Source organism: Cervus elaphus, chromosome 25 (genome assembly GCF_910594005.1).
Source record: "Cervus elaphus chromosome 25, mCerEla1.1, whole genome shotgun sequence".
NCBI classification, from domain to species: Eukaryota; Metazoa; Chordata; class Mammalia; order Artiodactyla; family Cervidae; genus Cervus; species Cervus elaphus.
In genome coordinates, this window is record NC_057839.1 from 43,823,634 (window position 1) to 43,840,332 (window position 16,699).

The 16,699-nt window shown below is 39.7% G+C and overlaps 1 protein-coding gene and 1 non-coding gene across 2 annotated transcripts; both read right to left on the reverse strand.

Moving 5' to 3' along the window:
- Positions 1-1,719: 1,719 nt before the first annotated feature.
- Positions 1,720-1,826, reverse strand: LOC122684021. Its single transcript, XR_006337917.1, has one exon. It is a non-coding gene; the product is annotated as a U6 spliceosomal RNA (small nuclear RNA).
- A 1,654-nt stretch (positions 1,827-3,480) lies between these two features.
- Positions 3,481-5,710, reverse strand: LOC122683653 (Golgi phosphoprotein 3-like). The gene is made up of 2 exons (XM_043887440.1): positions 5,653-5,710; positions 3,481-3,948 (listed from the first exon to the last, which is right to left on the reverse strand). The coding sequence occupies exons 1-2, from the start codon at positions 5,708-5,710 to the stop codon at positions 3,524-3,526; spliced, it is 483 nt and encodes a 160-aa protein (XP_043743375.1). The 3' UTR covers positions 3,481-3,523.
- Positions 5,711-16,699: the final 10,989 nt, after the last annotated feature.

A 16,699-nucleotide genomic window follows, 5' to 3' on the forward strand; every position in this document is an offset into this window, starting at 1 on the left:
ATTCACTTTTATGATTTAATAGTGAAAATATACAAATATATGATAAGATTGTATAAAGAAAAAATTTTCTCACTTCATTGAAACATGACTGACATGCAACAGTATGGAGGTTTAAGGTGTGCAAGCTATTGCTCTGATACACTTAAGTACTGCAAAGTGATGACCACCATGCATGTGTGCTAAGTTGCTTCAGTCCTGTCTGACTCTTTGTGACCCTATGGACTGTAGCCCACCAGGCTCTTCTGTCCATGGGGTTTCTCCAGGCAAGAATACTGGAGTGTGTTGCCATCCTCTTCTCCAGGGGATCTTCCTGAGCCAGGGATCGAACCCGCATCTCTAACATCTCCTGCATTGGCAAGTGGGTTCTTTACCACTAGCACCACCTGGGAAGTCCTGATGACCACCATAGCCTTAGATAATACCTCTATCACATGGTTACCCCATTTCTGTTTTTTTTTTCCCATTTATTTTTATTAGTTGGAGGCTAATTACTTTACAATATTGTAGTGGTTTTTGCCATACATTGACATGAATCAGCCATGGATTTACATGTGTTCCCCATCCCGATCCCCACTCCCACCTCCCTCTCCACCCGATCCCTCTGGGTCTTCCCAGTGCACCAGGCCCAAGCACTTGTCTCATGCATCCAACCTGGGCTGGTGATCTGTTTCACCCTAGATAATATACATGTTTCGATGCTGTTCTCTCAAAACATCCCACCCTCGCCTTCTCCCACAGAGTTCAAAAGTCTGTTCTGTACATCTGTGTCTCTTTTTCTGTTTTGCATATAGGGTTATCATTACCATCTTTCTAATCTAAAGTCCATATATATGCATTAGTATACTGTATTGGTCCTTATCTTTCTGGCTTACTTCACTCTGTATAATGGGCTCCAGTTTCATCCATCTCATTAGAACTGATTCAAATGAATTCTTTTTAATGGCTGAGTAATATTCCATGGTGTATATGTACCACCGCTTCCTTATCCATTCGTCTGCTGATGGGCATCTAGGTTGCTTCCATGTCCTGGCTATTATAAACAGTGCTGCGATGAACATTGGGGTGCACGTGTCTCTTTCAGATCTGGTTTCCTCAGTGTGTATGCCCAGGAGTGGGATTGCTGGGTCATATGGCAGTTCTATTTCCAGTTTTTTAAGAAATCTCCACACTGTTCTCCATAGCGGCTGTACTAGTTTGCATTCCCACCAACAGTGTAAGAGGGTTCCCTTTTCTCCACACCCTCTCCAGCATTTATTGCTTGTAGACTTTTGGATAGCAGCCATCCTGACTGGCGTGTAATGGTACCTCATTGTGGTTTTGATTTGCATTTCTCTGATAATGAGTGATGTTGAGCACCTTTTCATGTGTTTGTTAGCCATCTGTATGTCTTCTTTGGAGAAATGTCTGTTTAGTTCTTTGGCCCATTTATTGATTGGGTCATTTATTTTTCTGGAATTGAGCTGCAGGAGTTGCTTGTATATTTTTGAGATTAATCCTTTGTCTGTTTCTTCATTTGCTATTATTTTCTCCCAATCTGAGGGCTGTCTTTTCACCTTGCTTATAGTTTCCTTTGTTGTGCAAAAGCTTTTAAGTTCCATTAGGTCCCATTTGTTTATTTTTGCTTTTATTTCCAATATTCTGGGAGGTGGGTCATAGAGGATCCTGCTGTGATTTATGTCGGAGAATGTTTTGCCTATGTTCTCCTCTAGGAGTTTTATAAAAAATATGGAACACTTCACGAATTTGCGTGTCATCCTTGCACAGAGGCTATGCTAATCTTCTCTGTATCGTTCCAATTTTAGTACATGTGCTGCCGAAGCGAGCACCCCATTTCTGTTTTGTGGTGAGAACATTTAAGATCCCCTCTCTTAGAAACTTTCAAGTAAATAATACAATATTATTAACTATAATCACCAAGCTGTACATTAGATCTCCAGAACTCATTCATCTTATGGAAGTTTGTAATTTTTGACCAACATCTCCCCATCTCCCCTACTCTCAGCCCCTGGTAACCTATTCACTGTTCCCATGAGTTTGGCTTTTTTAGATACTATATATAAGCGATATACTATATGTGTCTTCCTCTGACTCATTTCACTTAGCTTAATACCAACAAAAAAATTGTTAAGGTATGTATCTTGACTGAACTTTACCAAAATCTACCCTGATACGTACAGCTTTTTACTTTTGGTGAGTTAAGAATACAGAAGAACTTGTACTTGTGGACAAACTTAAACTCAAGAGATGCTAATGATGTGCTTTTGAAGCTGGAGGTAGTTTAAAGAAAAGATACATGCACCCCAATGTTCGTTTCAGTGCTATGACATGGAAGCCAAGACATGAAAGCAACCTTAAAGGTCCACTGACAGTGAAGTGTATAAAGAAGATGTGGTACATACATACGATGGAATATTACTTAGCCATAAAAAAGAATGAAAAAAACCTATTTCAGCAACATGGGTGGACCTAGAGATTATCACACTAAGTGAAGTAAATCAGACAGAGAAAGACAAATATCATATTGCTTATTGTGGACTCTAAAAAAAAAATGATCCAAATGAACTTACTTTACAAAACAGAAATAGACCCACAAACACAGAAAACAAACTTATGGTTACCAAAGGGGTAGTGAGAGGTAAATTAGGAGGTTGGTATTAACATATGGGGACTTCTCTGGTAGCTCAGGTGGTGAAGAATCCAGCTGCAATGCAGGAGACCCGGGTTCGAATCCTGGGTCTGGAAGATCCACTGAAGAAAGGATAGACTAGCCACTCCCGTATTCTTGGGCTTCCCTGGTGGCTCAGCTGGTAAAGAATCTGCCTCCAATGCAGGAGACCAGGGTTTGATCCCTGGGAAGAGAAAGGCTACCCTCTCCAGTATTCTGGCCTGGAGAATGCCATGGACTGTATAGTCCTTGGGGTCACAAAAAGTCAGACACTACTGAGCGATCTTCACTTTCAGTTTCACTTTATTAACATATACACACTATTACATATAAAACAATCCACCAGGACCTACTGTATAGCACAGGGAACTATACTTAATATTTTACAATAACATATAAAAAAAATCTGAAAATAACATATATGTGCAACTGAATCACTTTGTTGTACACCTGAAACTAACACAACTCTGTAAGTTAAGTGTACTTTAATTTTTAAAAATTTGTAAAAAACCCCCCCAAAACCCAAAAAGCAACAACAAAAGATTGGAGGTAGTTTGAAAGTAAACACAGCAAAAATCCAGACTTGTTACAGTAAGAACAGCAACTCTCTTGAACTCAAGAAGGAATGAAATGCCAAAAGGCAGTAAAACTTTCTGTCTTCTAAACCTGAACAGAAAGTTTTCTCATACCCCCAGCTTCTTGCATGCACACACCCACAACAGGAAAAGCCACCTCCCTATTTCATGAAACAGAAGCCAATTACAGTGTGGGAAGTACAAACTGCAGACAACCAGAAGTCCGAGAAGAAAAACGACTGGTTCCCGAGAGAGAAAAGGGGAGGCGTGGTTCGGGGCAGGGTCACTTGGTGAAGGCCGCCACCACCGCCCACAGCACCTCGTTGGTCCCGGCCTTCAGACACTCCACCTCGGGGTCCAAGTCCAGGAGCTGCCGCACCCGCTTGGTGGCTACATCGTACTGCTCGTCCAGCAGGGGCGCGAACGCGTTCTCCAGGACGTCGGAGGCGTGGGCCAGGTAGATGAGGGCCAGCAGGCGCTTGTCCATGCGGTGAGGGTCGTTCACCCACTTGTCGAGAACGGCTTCCTGCACCTTCTTGATGAGGCGCTGCTTAATGTTGTTGTTGGTGAGGGGGTGCGTCGTCATGTCAAAGAGGAGGAAGTTCTGTTTCTCTGTGGTCAGCACGCCCTTTTCTACCAGGTTTTTAGCTAATCGTTCCCGCACGTGTCTTAACGGAAAATGCAGTTTTAGTGAATTCAACGTCTCACCTAAACAAAAGAGTTCAAAAGTTAGAGAAGAATTTCAGCTATTATTTTCTTTGTACTTGTAAGGCGTGCGTGTGCTCAGCCTCTCATTCGTGTCCGACTCTTTGTGAGCCCATGGACTGTAGCCCACCAGGCTCCTCTCTCCATGGGATTATCCCAGCAAGAATACTGGACTGGGTTGCCATAGGGATACCAAAATATGTTCATTGTAGCTGGTTTGCTTCCAGAGAAGTAGAAGATAAGAAGTGTTCTAGGACAGTCTGTGTTTCCAGAAAGCAAATTTCTTGTGGGATAGGAATCATATTTTATTAATCTCTGTGGCTTGGTACCAGGTTTATTTCCTGGAACATAGTACTTGCTCAAGAAATATTTGAAAAGGAGAATGAATGAAGTATTCAAATACATGAATTGGAACAGATTGCTAGTAGTTTTGGTTGATATGAGTCAAATTATAAAATGGTAATTTCTGGTACCTTTCTGTCAGCATAGTGGTGTTAATAAATACCCAAAGTATAAATGAGAGATTCATTTACTTTTAATTTAAAAGAATTTTGGCTGTTATGCATCTTCACTGTGGCACATGGGGTTCGCTAGTGCAGCGCTCGGCTTCTCTGTAGTTGTGGCATGCAGGCTCAGTAGTTGTAGCATGAAGGCTTAGTTGCCCCATAGCATGTGGGATCTTAGTTCCACGACCAGGGATCAAACCCATGTCCCCTGCATTGGAAGGCAGATTCTTAACCAATGGACCACCAGGGAAGTCCCCTAATAAATTTAATAAATTTTTAAAAGGAATACTTTTAACATCTATAGAAAAGTTGCAAAGATAGTAAAGAATTCCCACATGTCCCACTGCTGTTTCCCCATTAATATAGTTCGTACATTTGTCACAATTAATGAACATTGCTACATAAATATTGAGCAACTAACACTTTCTACTTTTTTCTACACTACCTAAAGTGGTTTCCCTGGTGGCTCAGATGGTAAAGAATCCACCTGCAATGCAGGACACCCAGGTTCGATCCCTGGTTCAGGAAGATCCTCTGGAGAAGGAAGTGACAACCCACTCCATTATTTCTGCTTGGAGAATTCTATGGACAGAAGAGCCTGGTGGGCTACATACAGTCCGTGGAGTCTTAAAGAGTCAGATATGACGGAGCAACTAACACACACACAGTCCATACACTATTCAGATTTCCTTGGATTTTGCCCGATGCTCTTTTTTTGTTGTTGTTCCAGGATCCTACCCAGGTTACTGTATTACCTTTATTTGTCATATTTTCTTAGGTTTCTCCTAGTAATGACAGTTCTCCAGTCTTTTCTTGCTTTTGATGACTTTGACAGTTTTGAAAAGTAGTGCGTGCATGCTCAATCACGTCAGTCCAACTCTTTACAACCCCACAGACCACAGCCTGCCAGGCTTCTCTGCCATGGGATTTTCCAGGCAAGAATACTGAAGTGGTTGCCATGCCCTTCTCCAGGGGATCTTCTCGACCCAGGGATCAAACCTTTGGCTTCCGCAGCTCCTTCACTGCAGGCGGATTCTTTACCGCGGAGCCAGTGGGGAAGCCCCTTGAGAGGTCGTGGTCAGGTACTTTGTAGATTGTCCCTTGATTGGGATTTATCTGGTGTTCTCATGATTAGACTGAGGTTACAGGTTTGGGGGGGGTGGGACCACGAAGGGTGCATACTGTCTGCATGACTCGTCACTGTTGATGTAGACCTTGATCGCCTGGCTGTGGGAGGGTTTATCAGGTGTCTCCACCATAAAGCCCTTCCTCCCTCACCCCTCCTTCCTGCTCTGTGCTCTTGGACGGAAGTTGCTATGTGCAGCACACAGTTAAGGAGTGGAGGCTTATGCAGCACTTCCTTGAGGGTGAGGTATTTTCATAAATTATTTGGAATTGGAAGTTGCATTTTTCATGAAAGAATTAAATTGTGATTCTCATTAAAGATGGCTGGTTGAATAAATACTCTCTTCCCAATGAAAATGCTATGAAAATGAGAGTAAAAGGATTTTTATAGAAGCATAAACCCATGATGAAAACAGGAAGGAACACAATAGCAGTAAAATGCTGGATACTGCAAAGAAGATGGAAAAGTGGTAGATGGATTAGCGGGTCCAAGAAAGTTAATCCTAAACTTGCAGCGGGTGAAGCTGGGAGGTATCCTGCTTTATAGAGCAGAACCCTGGAGGCTCAGAAATTGGCACCAGATAACTGTGGGAATGGCGGTGGGGCGGGGTGAGGGGGGGTGCAGATAATGGTAGGGCTAAAAATAGAGAGACTATTTGAAAGTCTATTTGAAAAACATCTCCAGATCTCCTCCTCTACTCTGGGAGCTGCCCCAGTAAAAGATACTAAAACAAAGGGTCTCTGGACTCAGGGACACAAGGCACAATTTGAAAGAGGCAGGAATCTCCCACTGATAATGGAGGGATCAAGTAAGAGTTATGTCCTAGAATTTGGGACATCTCAGCCTTCTCCCTCCTTTCAACTCTCAGAATACTGGAAGCTAGAATTATACCCTCCAGCCAAGACATCGGCAGAGCCTTTTCTGGAAAATTCCACCAGCCCAAGAGAAAAGGATGAAAACCACTGATATGAGGATTTCCCCAAAGAATTACAACAAAGCCCTTTACCACCTCCCACCATGTACACAGACAGCTTCCAAGTAACTTTTTTGGCCTTCCTTTCTAAGTATGAGCAGACTGCTAGAGAATGTCATACATTTGGGGGAAAAAAAAATCCTCTAATGTGAAATGCAGAGTTCAAAATAAAATATTAAAATGACAAAAAGATGTTTCTAATTCCTCCAAAGTGGAAACAACCCAAATGTCTAGTCAACTGCTGATTGTCCAAACAAAATGTGATCCATCGGCACAAGGGAACACTCTGCAACAACAAAGAGGAATGAGCTCCTGATGCTGCAAAAAGATGGCCTTCAAAAACAGCACGTAACATGAAAAAGCAGACACAGAAGGGCATACACTGTGGTTCTATTTATACGGAATGCCTAGAAAAGGGAAAAGTATACAGACAGAAGCCAGAGTACTGGTTGACTGGGAGTAGGGTTAGGAATGAAGATGCAAGCAGGCACCAAAGACCTTTGTGGGGTGGTGGAAATGTTCTGAAATTAGACTGAAGTGATGGTTGACTGACTCAAGAAATATGCTAAACATCAGTGAATTAGACACAGTGGGTGAATTTATGGCATACAAATTACACCTCTGATAAACCTGTATAGTCAAAAAAGAAAAAGGACACTGAAACTATGGAGGAAGAACAAAAATGGGGGTGGAGGGGGGGGGAAGTCATTACAGTTCTCAGAGAAATAAGGGAAAATATTGTATTTGTAAGACAGGAACAAAATGGTAGTTTTGACAAGAATAATCTTTAGAGAATGACAACAACAAAAATACTAGGAAAATAAAAATTAGATGGCAGAAATGCAAAAGCTAGTAGAAAAGCAGAGGATGTAGCTAGGGAATCCAAAACTTAGGGCAAAGTGGCAAATAATTGGACAGTAAGAGACAAAAACTTAAGAAATTAGTTGACCAATTCAGGAGGCCTCACAACTAAATAATAGGAACTCCAGAAAAAGAGAACAGAAAAGATGATGAAGAAAGGTGTTAATAAAATAAGAGAATTTTCTGAAGCTGAAGAATATCAGCCTTTTTTTTTTTTTTTTGCATAAAAGGTCCTTTGAATATTCAAGCCACTGAATAAAAGACAAAAAACAAATTTAAAACCATTGAACAATTAAAAAAAACCAAAAGACTCATCATCATAAAAATTTCAAACACTAGTGAAAACCAGAAGATTGTAAAAGTCCTGTTGGGGGTGGAGGTGGAGGTTGGGAGAGGTGGTAATGAGCAGAAAAGTGTGAGTAAGAATGCCATCAAACTGGGACTTCCCTGGTGGTCCAGTGGTTAAGACTCTGTGCTTCCACTGCACGGGGCGAGGGTTCCATCTGTGGTCAGGGAACTGAGATCCTGCATGCTCTGGGCTGCAGGCAAAACTTAAACAAAAAACAAGAATGGCATCATATTTCTCAAATGGAAGGAAGAAGATAATGAAGATAGCCCTTCACATTTCCAAGGGAAAATTTTACTCTCCATCAAGTGAGAGGGTAGAAAAGAGACAGTTTAGACAGGGAGGACCTCCAGACATGTCCTTTTCAACCAGCCTTCTTAGGAAGCTGTTTGTGGATGGTTCGGGCCGTAAAGAACCTGCCTGCAATGCCAGAGACCTGAGTTTGATCCCTGGGTTGGGAAAATCTCCTGAAGGAGGGCATGGCAACCCATTCCAGTATTTTTGCCTAGAGAATCCCCATGGACAGAGGAGCCAGCAGGCTATGTCTATAAGGTTGTAAGCTTCAGACACGACTCAGAGACTAAGTACATACATTATACACACAGCACACTCACACGAAAGGACTCACTTTAGAAGGAGGACACTGGGACACAAGAGATTGAGGAAACAACACCTAAGAGAGGCAGACGGAATCCGCAGGGTGATGGTGAATGGAAATTCCAACAAAACAGAATAGCAACAGGCCCATGGTGGAGGCATCCAGAATGTAACAGGAGGGTGGAGACACAAGGATTAAATTGGCCTGAAAGGGGCTGAGGGCCTGGGATGTAGTTCTTCAGTTATTTAACAGTTAGTTAACTAATAAATAGTTATTTAAAATGTTTAATAGTTTATTTAAAATCCAATGACAGACATTTTACAGAGCTGTTGAGGATGTGGGACTATTTAGTCAGGTATTCAAAGAAAATTAAGAAAATGTCTTTAAATGAGGCAATTACTAATTACAGGAAAAAAACAAGTTATATAAGAAAGGATATATAATCATGCTACTTGATGCAAAAATATGCTACATGCTATATATATGTAGTCAAAATTATGGAAACACTGAACATCAATTTAACAGATATTTAAGACATAATTTTATTGAGAAGATGGTGGAAAAGAAAGAGGGGCTATAAAGAAGCTGAAAGCCTTGGCATCTGTAATAGGAAATCAATAGGTGAGTCTATTCAGATGAGTCAAGGATAGCAGTATAGACATATTATTTAGAAATAAGAGAACTTCCCTGGTGGTGCAGTAGATAAGAATCTGCCTGCTAAAGTAGGGGACACGGGTTCAGTCTCTGGTCTGAGAAGATTCCACATGCCAAGGAGCAACTAAGCCCATGCACCCCAACTACGGAGCCCACACTCATAAACCCAGGAGTCACCTACGGAGCCCGTTAGCTGCCACTGCTGAAGCCTGTGTGCCGAGAGTCTGTGTTCTGCAGCAAGAGAAGCCACTGCAATGAGAAGCCCCACAAACCATGAACACCCAGCGCAACCAAAAATAAATGAATAATTTTTAAAAAAATGAAATAAGAAAGTAAAATTAGAGAAAATAGCTTAAAAAGTTGAAATTGATTACTTGGCAGATGATTGGGATGGAAAGGTAAAGAAGAGAGACTGTTGTTTTATAAAAGTTACTTTTAGCAATATTTGATCTTTTATACTATGCAAACAGCAGTTTGATAAAAATGAAAGTTGATTAAAAATGCTACTTATAGTCATTTTACTGACTATGTATAGTTAAAATTATTCAATAACAAGAAACAGGAAACTTTCAGTTAGGGTATTAATACTCAATTTAATGTACATAAAATTTTATTTGATCATATGAATTATACCAAAAAGAATACCCTACTTGGAAAAGCCATTTTGCACTTTATGATTTGCTTTATGAAATTGGAGTTTTAAAATTGTGATAATTAATTCATGAAAAGTTGAGGATTTGATTCCTGCTTTCTGAAGTTATTAATATTTAAAGCCTGAGCCTGTATTTGAAGTATAAAGAGCTTTATCAGATTAAAGAATGGCAAATCATTCCTCTTTGAAGAAAAACATTACAATCTGCATTCAAATTCCTTATCTTTTTAGAAGAGGAAAGCCAGCATTTATTTTGGGCCTCACGATATTTATTATCCTAAGACTTTGTAAATGGAAATTATACCCAAATGATGAATGTAATCCTGACTATTTCTTTCTTCTGGGTTAAACCTAAGTTCACACACCCATACTTAAATATTAAGGAATCCTAAAACAGATAACTAATAAGGACCTACTGTTTAGCACAGGAAACTCTACTCAGTACTCTGTAATGGACTATATGGGGAAAGAATCTAAAACAGAGTGGATATATGTATATATATAACTGGTTCACTTTGCTATAAAGCAGAAACTTTATATTTCAACTTTACAATTCAACATTGTAAATCAACTGCTGCTGCTGCTGCTAAATTGCTTCAGTTGTGTCTGACTCTGTGTGACCCCATAGATGGCAGCCCACCAGGCTTCCCAGTCACTGGGATTCTCCAGGCAAGAACATTGGAGTGGGTTGCCATTTCCTTCTCTGATGCATGAAAGGAAAAGTGAAAGTGAAGTCGCTCAGTCGTGTCCGATTCTTAGCGACCCATGGACTGCAGCCTACGAGGCTCCTCTGTCCATGGGATTTTCCAGACGAGAGTACTGGAGTGGGGTGCCATTGCCTTCTCCGCTAAATCAACTAGAGGCCAATAAAAATTAATTTTAACATATTAATTAATAAAAAATATTAAGAAATCAGCAGCAGTTATTTTGCTCATCTGCAGTGTGAGTTCAGTGATGAAACAGTCTTCCGCCTCCCCACCTTTCGGAAACATTTACTTTGTTCCTAGTATTGGCTGGGGGTTGAGGATACAAAAAAAGAATAAAATACGATCTTTCCACAGGGAAGTTACAAGCCGGTGCCACTTTATACAACTGACCATAAAACAACATGAAAAGGATGAGAGGAACAAAGTTCTACAAGCATAGAGCGGAATCAGAATTTACAGGGTGTCTGGGGACAGAGTGTTCTGAAAGAAACTCTCCAAAAACGGACCCGTTCTCTCTTTGACTTGGAGAACTGGACAAGCCAAGGGAGAGGCCCAATGCCCTGGGGCAGAAGGAGCAGCAAGCACAATGCATTCAGGGCCACGCAAGTGCAGAGCAACAGACTACCTGGAAACCCTGCCTCCCAAAGCGGTCTGCCGGTGGTCCCCAGTTACCCTGACCACGCGCGTGTGCACACTCAGTAGCGTCAGTCGTGTGAGTGTCAGTTGTGTCTGACTCTTTGCTATCGTTGGACTGTAACCCGCCAGGCTCTTCTGTCCATGGGATTCTCCAGGCAAGAATACTGGAGTGGCTTGCATTTCCTTCTCCAGGGGATCTTTCCTACCCAGGGCTTGAACCCACATCTCTTGCATCTCCTGTCCTGCATGCAGATTCTGTACTGCTGAGCCATCGGGGAAGCCTGTACCCAGACCATGCACTCCCCTAAAGTCACCCACACACACTGGAAGGAGGAGAGGCACCTGGGGTGTTTCGTTAGAACTGGATCCACCTGGGTGGAGGGCAGGGCGGGCTCCACAGAACAAGCCATGGCTGTCCGTTTCTAGCACAAAGAATGCATGGTAAGTGCATTTGAATTAACGAGGACTCTATGAATAGTGCTACATTCAAAATTCTTGGGCAAAAGGATTTTCTTCAAGTTCCAGATGATTCAGGTTCATGTGAGAAAAGACTTGACAAACAATTTATATATGCAAATTGGACATGAGATATTCTTTCGTTTAACAAAATCTACTGGGCGCCTGCTATGGGCTGCTGTCAGTGTTCAAGGCACCAAGAACAAAAAAGTCCTCACACTTGTGACACATTATAGTCATTTCAATTCATTTATAGTTTATATTTCTGGATTAAAAAAAATCACTGCCAGAAATCAAATTAAAAATTAATTAAAAACAGCAGGGATTAATTGTATAGCACAGGGAACTATATTCAGTATCTTGTAAAAACCTATAATGGAAAAGAATAAAAAAGAATATATAGATGTGTGTATATATATATGCTGCTGTTTAGTTGCTAACTTGTGTTAGCAACTTTTTGACCCCATGGATTGTAGCCCACCAGGCTCCTCTGTCCATGGGATTTCCAGGCAAGAACACTGGAGTGGGTTGCCATGCCTTTCTCCAGGGGATCTTTCCGATCCAGGGATCAAACCCATGTCTCTTGCTTGGCAGGTGGATTCTTTACCACTGAGCCATCTGGGAAGTCCACATATATACATACATATGACCAGCCACTTTGCAGTACACATGAAACTAATACAGTGTTGTAAATCAACTACACATCAAGTAAAAAAAAATCATGAAGGCCAATTTAAGGGACTTGCCAACAATACTGAAGAAGACTTAGGTGCAAATGTGACGAGATGCTTTAAAAACCTGTATTAGAATAAAATTGTATCACTGCCTTTGTGGGTGTTAATTTCTCAGTTGTGTCCAACTCATTGCAACCCCATGGACTTGGAATTCTCCAGGCGAGAATACTGGAGTGGGTTGCCATGCCCTTCTCCAGGAGATCTTCCTGACTCAGGGATCAAACCCCGATCTCCTGTATTGCAGGCAGATTCTTTATAGTTCAAGCCACCAGGGAAGTCATCATTGCCCTTAGTACCACAAAAGTGAGAGGACTTCTTTGACAAAGCTGGTACTCTAGTGCCACCTCGTGTTCAAACTACTCAATTACAATGTGATTTAATAGTGAAGAGTCTGTATTTCCTATTTCTTCCTATTGCAGCTGTAACAAATTGCCACAAATTTAGGGCTTTAAAGCAACACAAATTTATCATTTTATAATCCTATAGGTCATAAGTGTATGGATCTCAATGGCTAACATCAAGGGGTCAGCAGGGCTGCGTTTCTTTAACATCCTAGAGAAGAATCTGTTTTCTTAGAGGCTTTGAATTCCTTAGCTGCTGGCGTCCTTGGAGTCAGTAATGTCTAGCTGAGCCTTCTCTTGGTGAATCACTCTGACACTGCCTCTCCTTTTTCACTTATAAGAACCTTTGTTACTACACAGGCCTCCTTGAATAATCCAGGCTAATCGCCCCATCTCAAAATCAGTTAATTAGCAAACTTAATTCCACCTGCTACCTTACTTCTCCCTTGCCACATATATTCACAAGTTTTGGGGATTATGATGAGCACCTCTTTGGGAGGGGGGTATTATTCCACCTACCACAGAGTCTGTTTGTTTCTGTGGGCAAATATGCTACTTTTTATGTTTCAATTGAATGGTAAAGACATTAAACTGTTCTTTTCCCCTTATTTATAACTTGGGATTGATGAATAGAAAAAAACCTTTTGCTAATTTCTATAATATAAACCAAGCATTTAGAAATCACCCCGCCCCACCCCCAGTGAATTTTTTACTAATTAGCTTTACTAATCTAAGCTAGGAAAACCCAAACTAAATATAAAAAGTTCTTAAATTAACTTTAAATAATTTTGAGTTCACAAAGACAAGTCCAAATATTGCTTAATACTACACAAAGTATTCAAGTACAGTTTCTTTTGTTTGTTAACAGGGCAAATGGCTTTGTTTGAAGACTAGTCAGAATTAAGCTCACAAAAACTCAAAAATGGAAACCAGAGGTAGATGGTGGTTCTTTGCATGTACCTACCTCTGTTACAGGAGCAGGTGAGCACCCTACTTTTTATGGGTCATTTTCCAGCCAGGGCTAGAGAGACTGCTCTGCACCCACCAGGTTTCAGTGGGCTGCCCCTGGAGTGGCTTTCAGAGTTGCTGTATGATGGCGAGTTGAGGATGATGTAGGCAGGGTATACTAATCAAACATGGAAGGAAAAGCAACAAGATACAATGCTTGGGTTTTCAGTAGTGCTTCCCCTGGAATGCCGTGTATAGTGTGCTGTGAGAAGGGCACATAAATATTATTCAGGTGGGAAGAGGAAAAAACATAATAATTGCAGACTTTTTTATTCTGTTATAAAAATTTTAACCAACAACTAGTTGGACTGAGTAATAGTAATGCAAGTCTTTCCAGGGGCCTGCAAATCTTTCCAGGGATATTGCTTTTTGTCCAGCTTGAGGAAGACTTCCTCAAAACATTAAAATGCCTGCAACAGAATCTCCTTACAAAGCATTTTAATAGATAGCAGTCATTAAATTGCAGCTCAAGTCTTGGCAGTAATGTGTTACAGTTTTCACTGCAGAGGTTTTACATATCTTTTGTTAAATTTGTTTCTAAGTATTTTGTGAATTTTAATGCTTGTTTCAATGGTAATGATTTTATTTCTTCCTTTGTAATATGTATGACTTTTATATCTTTTTCTTACCTTTTAACATTGACTAGGGCCTCCAGTATAATACTGATAAAAAAGTGATGAGAGTAAACATCTTAACTTTGGTCATAATCTTGAGGGAAGAATATTTAATATGTCATCTTTAAGTATAATATTATCTTTAGACTTTTCCTAGGTGCCTTTTAAATTCAACAAAAATTTCTCTTTTATGTCCTACTTTGCAAAGAGGTTTTTATCTTAAAATCATGATGACTATTGAATTTTAGGAGGCAGCTTTGCATTTATTGGTATGATCTTACACCAATTGATTTTCATACGTTAAGGCCACCTTGCATTCCTAGAATACACCTACTTAATCATTGCTGCTTTGACTTGCTAATATCTTCCGGAAAGATTTTTGCAACTTAGAGATTGGTCTCCAGTTTTCTTATAGCGTTTCTGTCAAGTTTTTGGCAGTGTTATCTTGGCTTAATAAAATGAATTGGGAACACTTTCTATTTTCTAAAGGAGTTTGTGTAAGATTAGTATAATTTCTTCCTTAAATGTGTGATAGAATTCCCAAAGAAAACCATCTGGACCTGTAGTTTTCTTTGCAGGAAGGCAAAGATCATCAATTCAACTTTAAAAATAGTTACACAAAATTTCTGTTTCTTTTTGTATTAGTTTGGTAAGTTGTCTTTTTCAAAGAACTCTTCCTTTTAACCAACTTGTCAAGTTTATTGGCATAAAGTTATTCACTTCATTCCTTTATTTGCCTTTTAACATATGTAGAGTCTGTGGTGATATCCCTTCCTTCATTTTTAATGTTGGTAACACATGATTTCCCTCCTTTTTTTCTTGATCATCTGCAGCATTCCCAAAAGTATATCATATCAATTTCCTTTTTCCCCAGGACAAGCAAAAAGGACGATCTTTCCTCAAAATGAAGAGGTAGCACCCTCTTCTTTTTCTATTACTCATCATACACCACAACATACATACACGAACATATATACTTATTGATAAGGCAGACTATATCTATGAGATCCTCATTATCCTAATAAGTTCCTCAAAATGTTCTTTGGACAACTAGAATATATAAACTATGGGGGATATAAACAAAATTTTTAAATGTCTCTAATGGTTAATTACTATGATTATATGTCTGTATTTAAAATCAAATGCTTTATTGAGTTTTTTGGGATGTAATTTAATTTTTTTTTAGTTGAGTATATTTGACATACAATATCATATGAATTTCATGTATAGTATTGAGCTTTTGTGTTAAAATATATGTATCATATAAAAACTGAAAATTTAAATATGTGCCATTTATTATATGTTATATCTCAATAAAACAAAGAAAAAATACATATGTATCATAAAATTTACCATTTTAACCATTTTGTGAATGCATTAAGTGCATTCACAATGTTGTATGACCCACACTACTATCCATTTCCAGAACTTTAAAAATCATCCTAAACAGAAACTCTGTGCCCATTAAACAACAACTCCACATTGCTCCCTCCTCCCAGGCCCTGGTAATCTCTATTCTACTTGCTGTCACTGAATTTGACTTTTCTAGGTACCCCATGGGCTTCCCCGGTGGCTCAGATAGTAAAGAATCTGCCTGCAATGCAGGAGACCCAGGTTCAGTCCCAGATACCTCATATAAGTAGAATCACACAATAGTTGTCCTTTTGTGTTTGGCTTATTTCACTTAGCAAAATGTTTTCAAGGTTCATCCGTGTCACAGCATGTAGCAGAATTTCATCCTTTTTATGGTTGAATAATATCCCATTATATGTATATACCACATCTTGTTTATGCATTCACCTGTTGTTGGACATTTGGGTTGTATCCACCTTTTGACTATTGTAAATAATGCTATGTACACTTTGTGTACAAGTGTCTGAGTCCCTGCTTTTAGTTTTTTGAGGTATATAGATTGGAGTGAAATTGTGGGTGATATGGTAATTCTATATTTAACTTTTTGAGGAACTACTAAACTATTTTCTACAGCAGCTGAACCATTTTACATTTTTACAGCAATACATGGAAATTCCAGTTTCTCCAAAGCCTTGCCAACACTTGTTATTTTCCTTTTTTGTTTGTTTATCTTTTGAATCATAGCCATCCTAATGGGCATAGAGTGGTATCTCATTGTGGTTTTCATTTGCATTTTCCTAATGATTAATGATGTTGAACATCTTTTCATGTGCTTATTTTCTAGTTACATATCTTCTTTGAAGAAATGCCTATTAAGACCTTTTCCTATTTTCGAATTGAGAGTTGGTTGTTGTTTTTTTTTTTTTTGTCTGTTGCGTCGTTGGAATTATTTATATATTCTGGATTAACATCTTTTATAAGATAGATGGTTTGCAAATATTTTCTCCTATTCTGTAAGTTGTCTTTTTACTTTCTTGCTAATATTCTTTAGTGTACAGATGCCTTTGATTTGGGGTTTTTAGTTTGTTTTTTGCCTGTGCCTCACAGCTTATGGGATCTTAGTTCCCTGACCAGGGATTGAACCCATGCCCCTGCACTGGAAGCCTGGAGTCTTATCCACTGGACCACC

What these genes read in the sequence shown, in the direction of transcription:
- LOC122683653 (XM_043887440.1), bottom strand. Translation starts at nt 5,710, where the DNA reads ATGGTGGAGACACCTGATAAACCCTCCCACAGCCAGGCGATCAAGGTC. An exon ending in GATCAAGGTCTACATCAACA is followed by an intron (nt 3,949 to 5,652) that starts GTGACGAGTCAT and finishes TCTTTTGTTTAG; the next exon opens with GTGAGACGTTGAATTCACTA.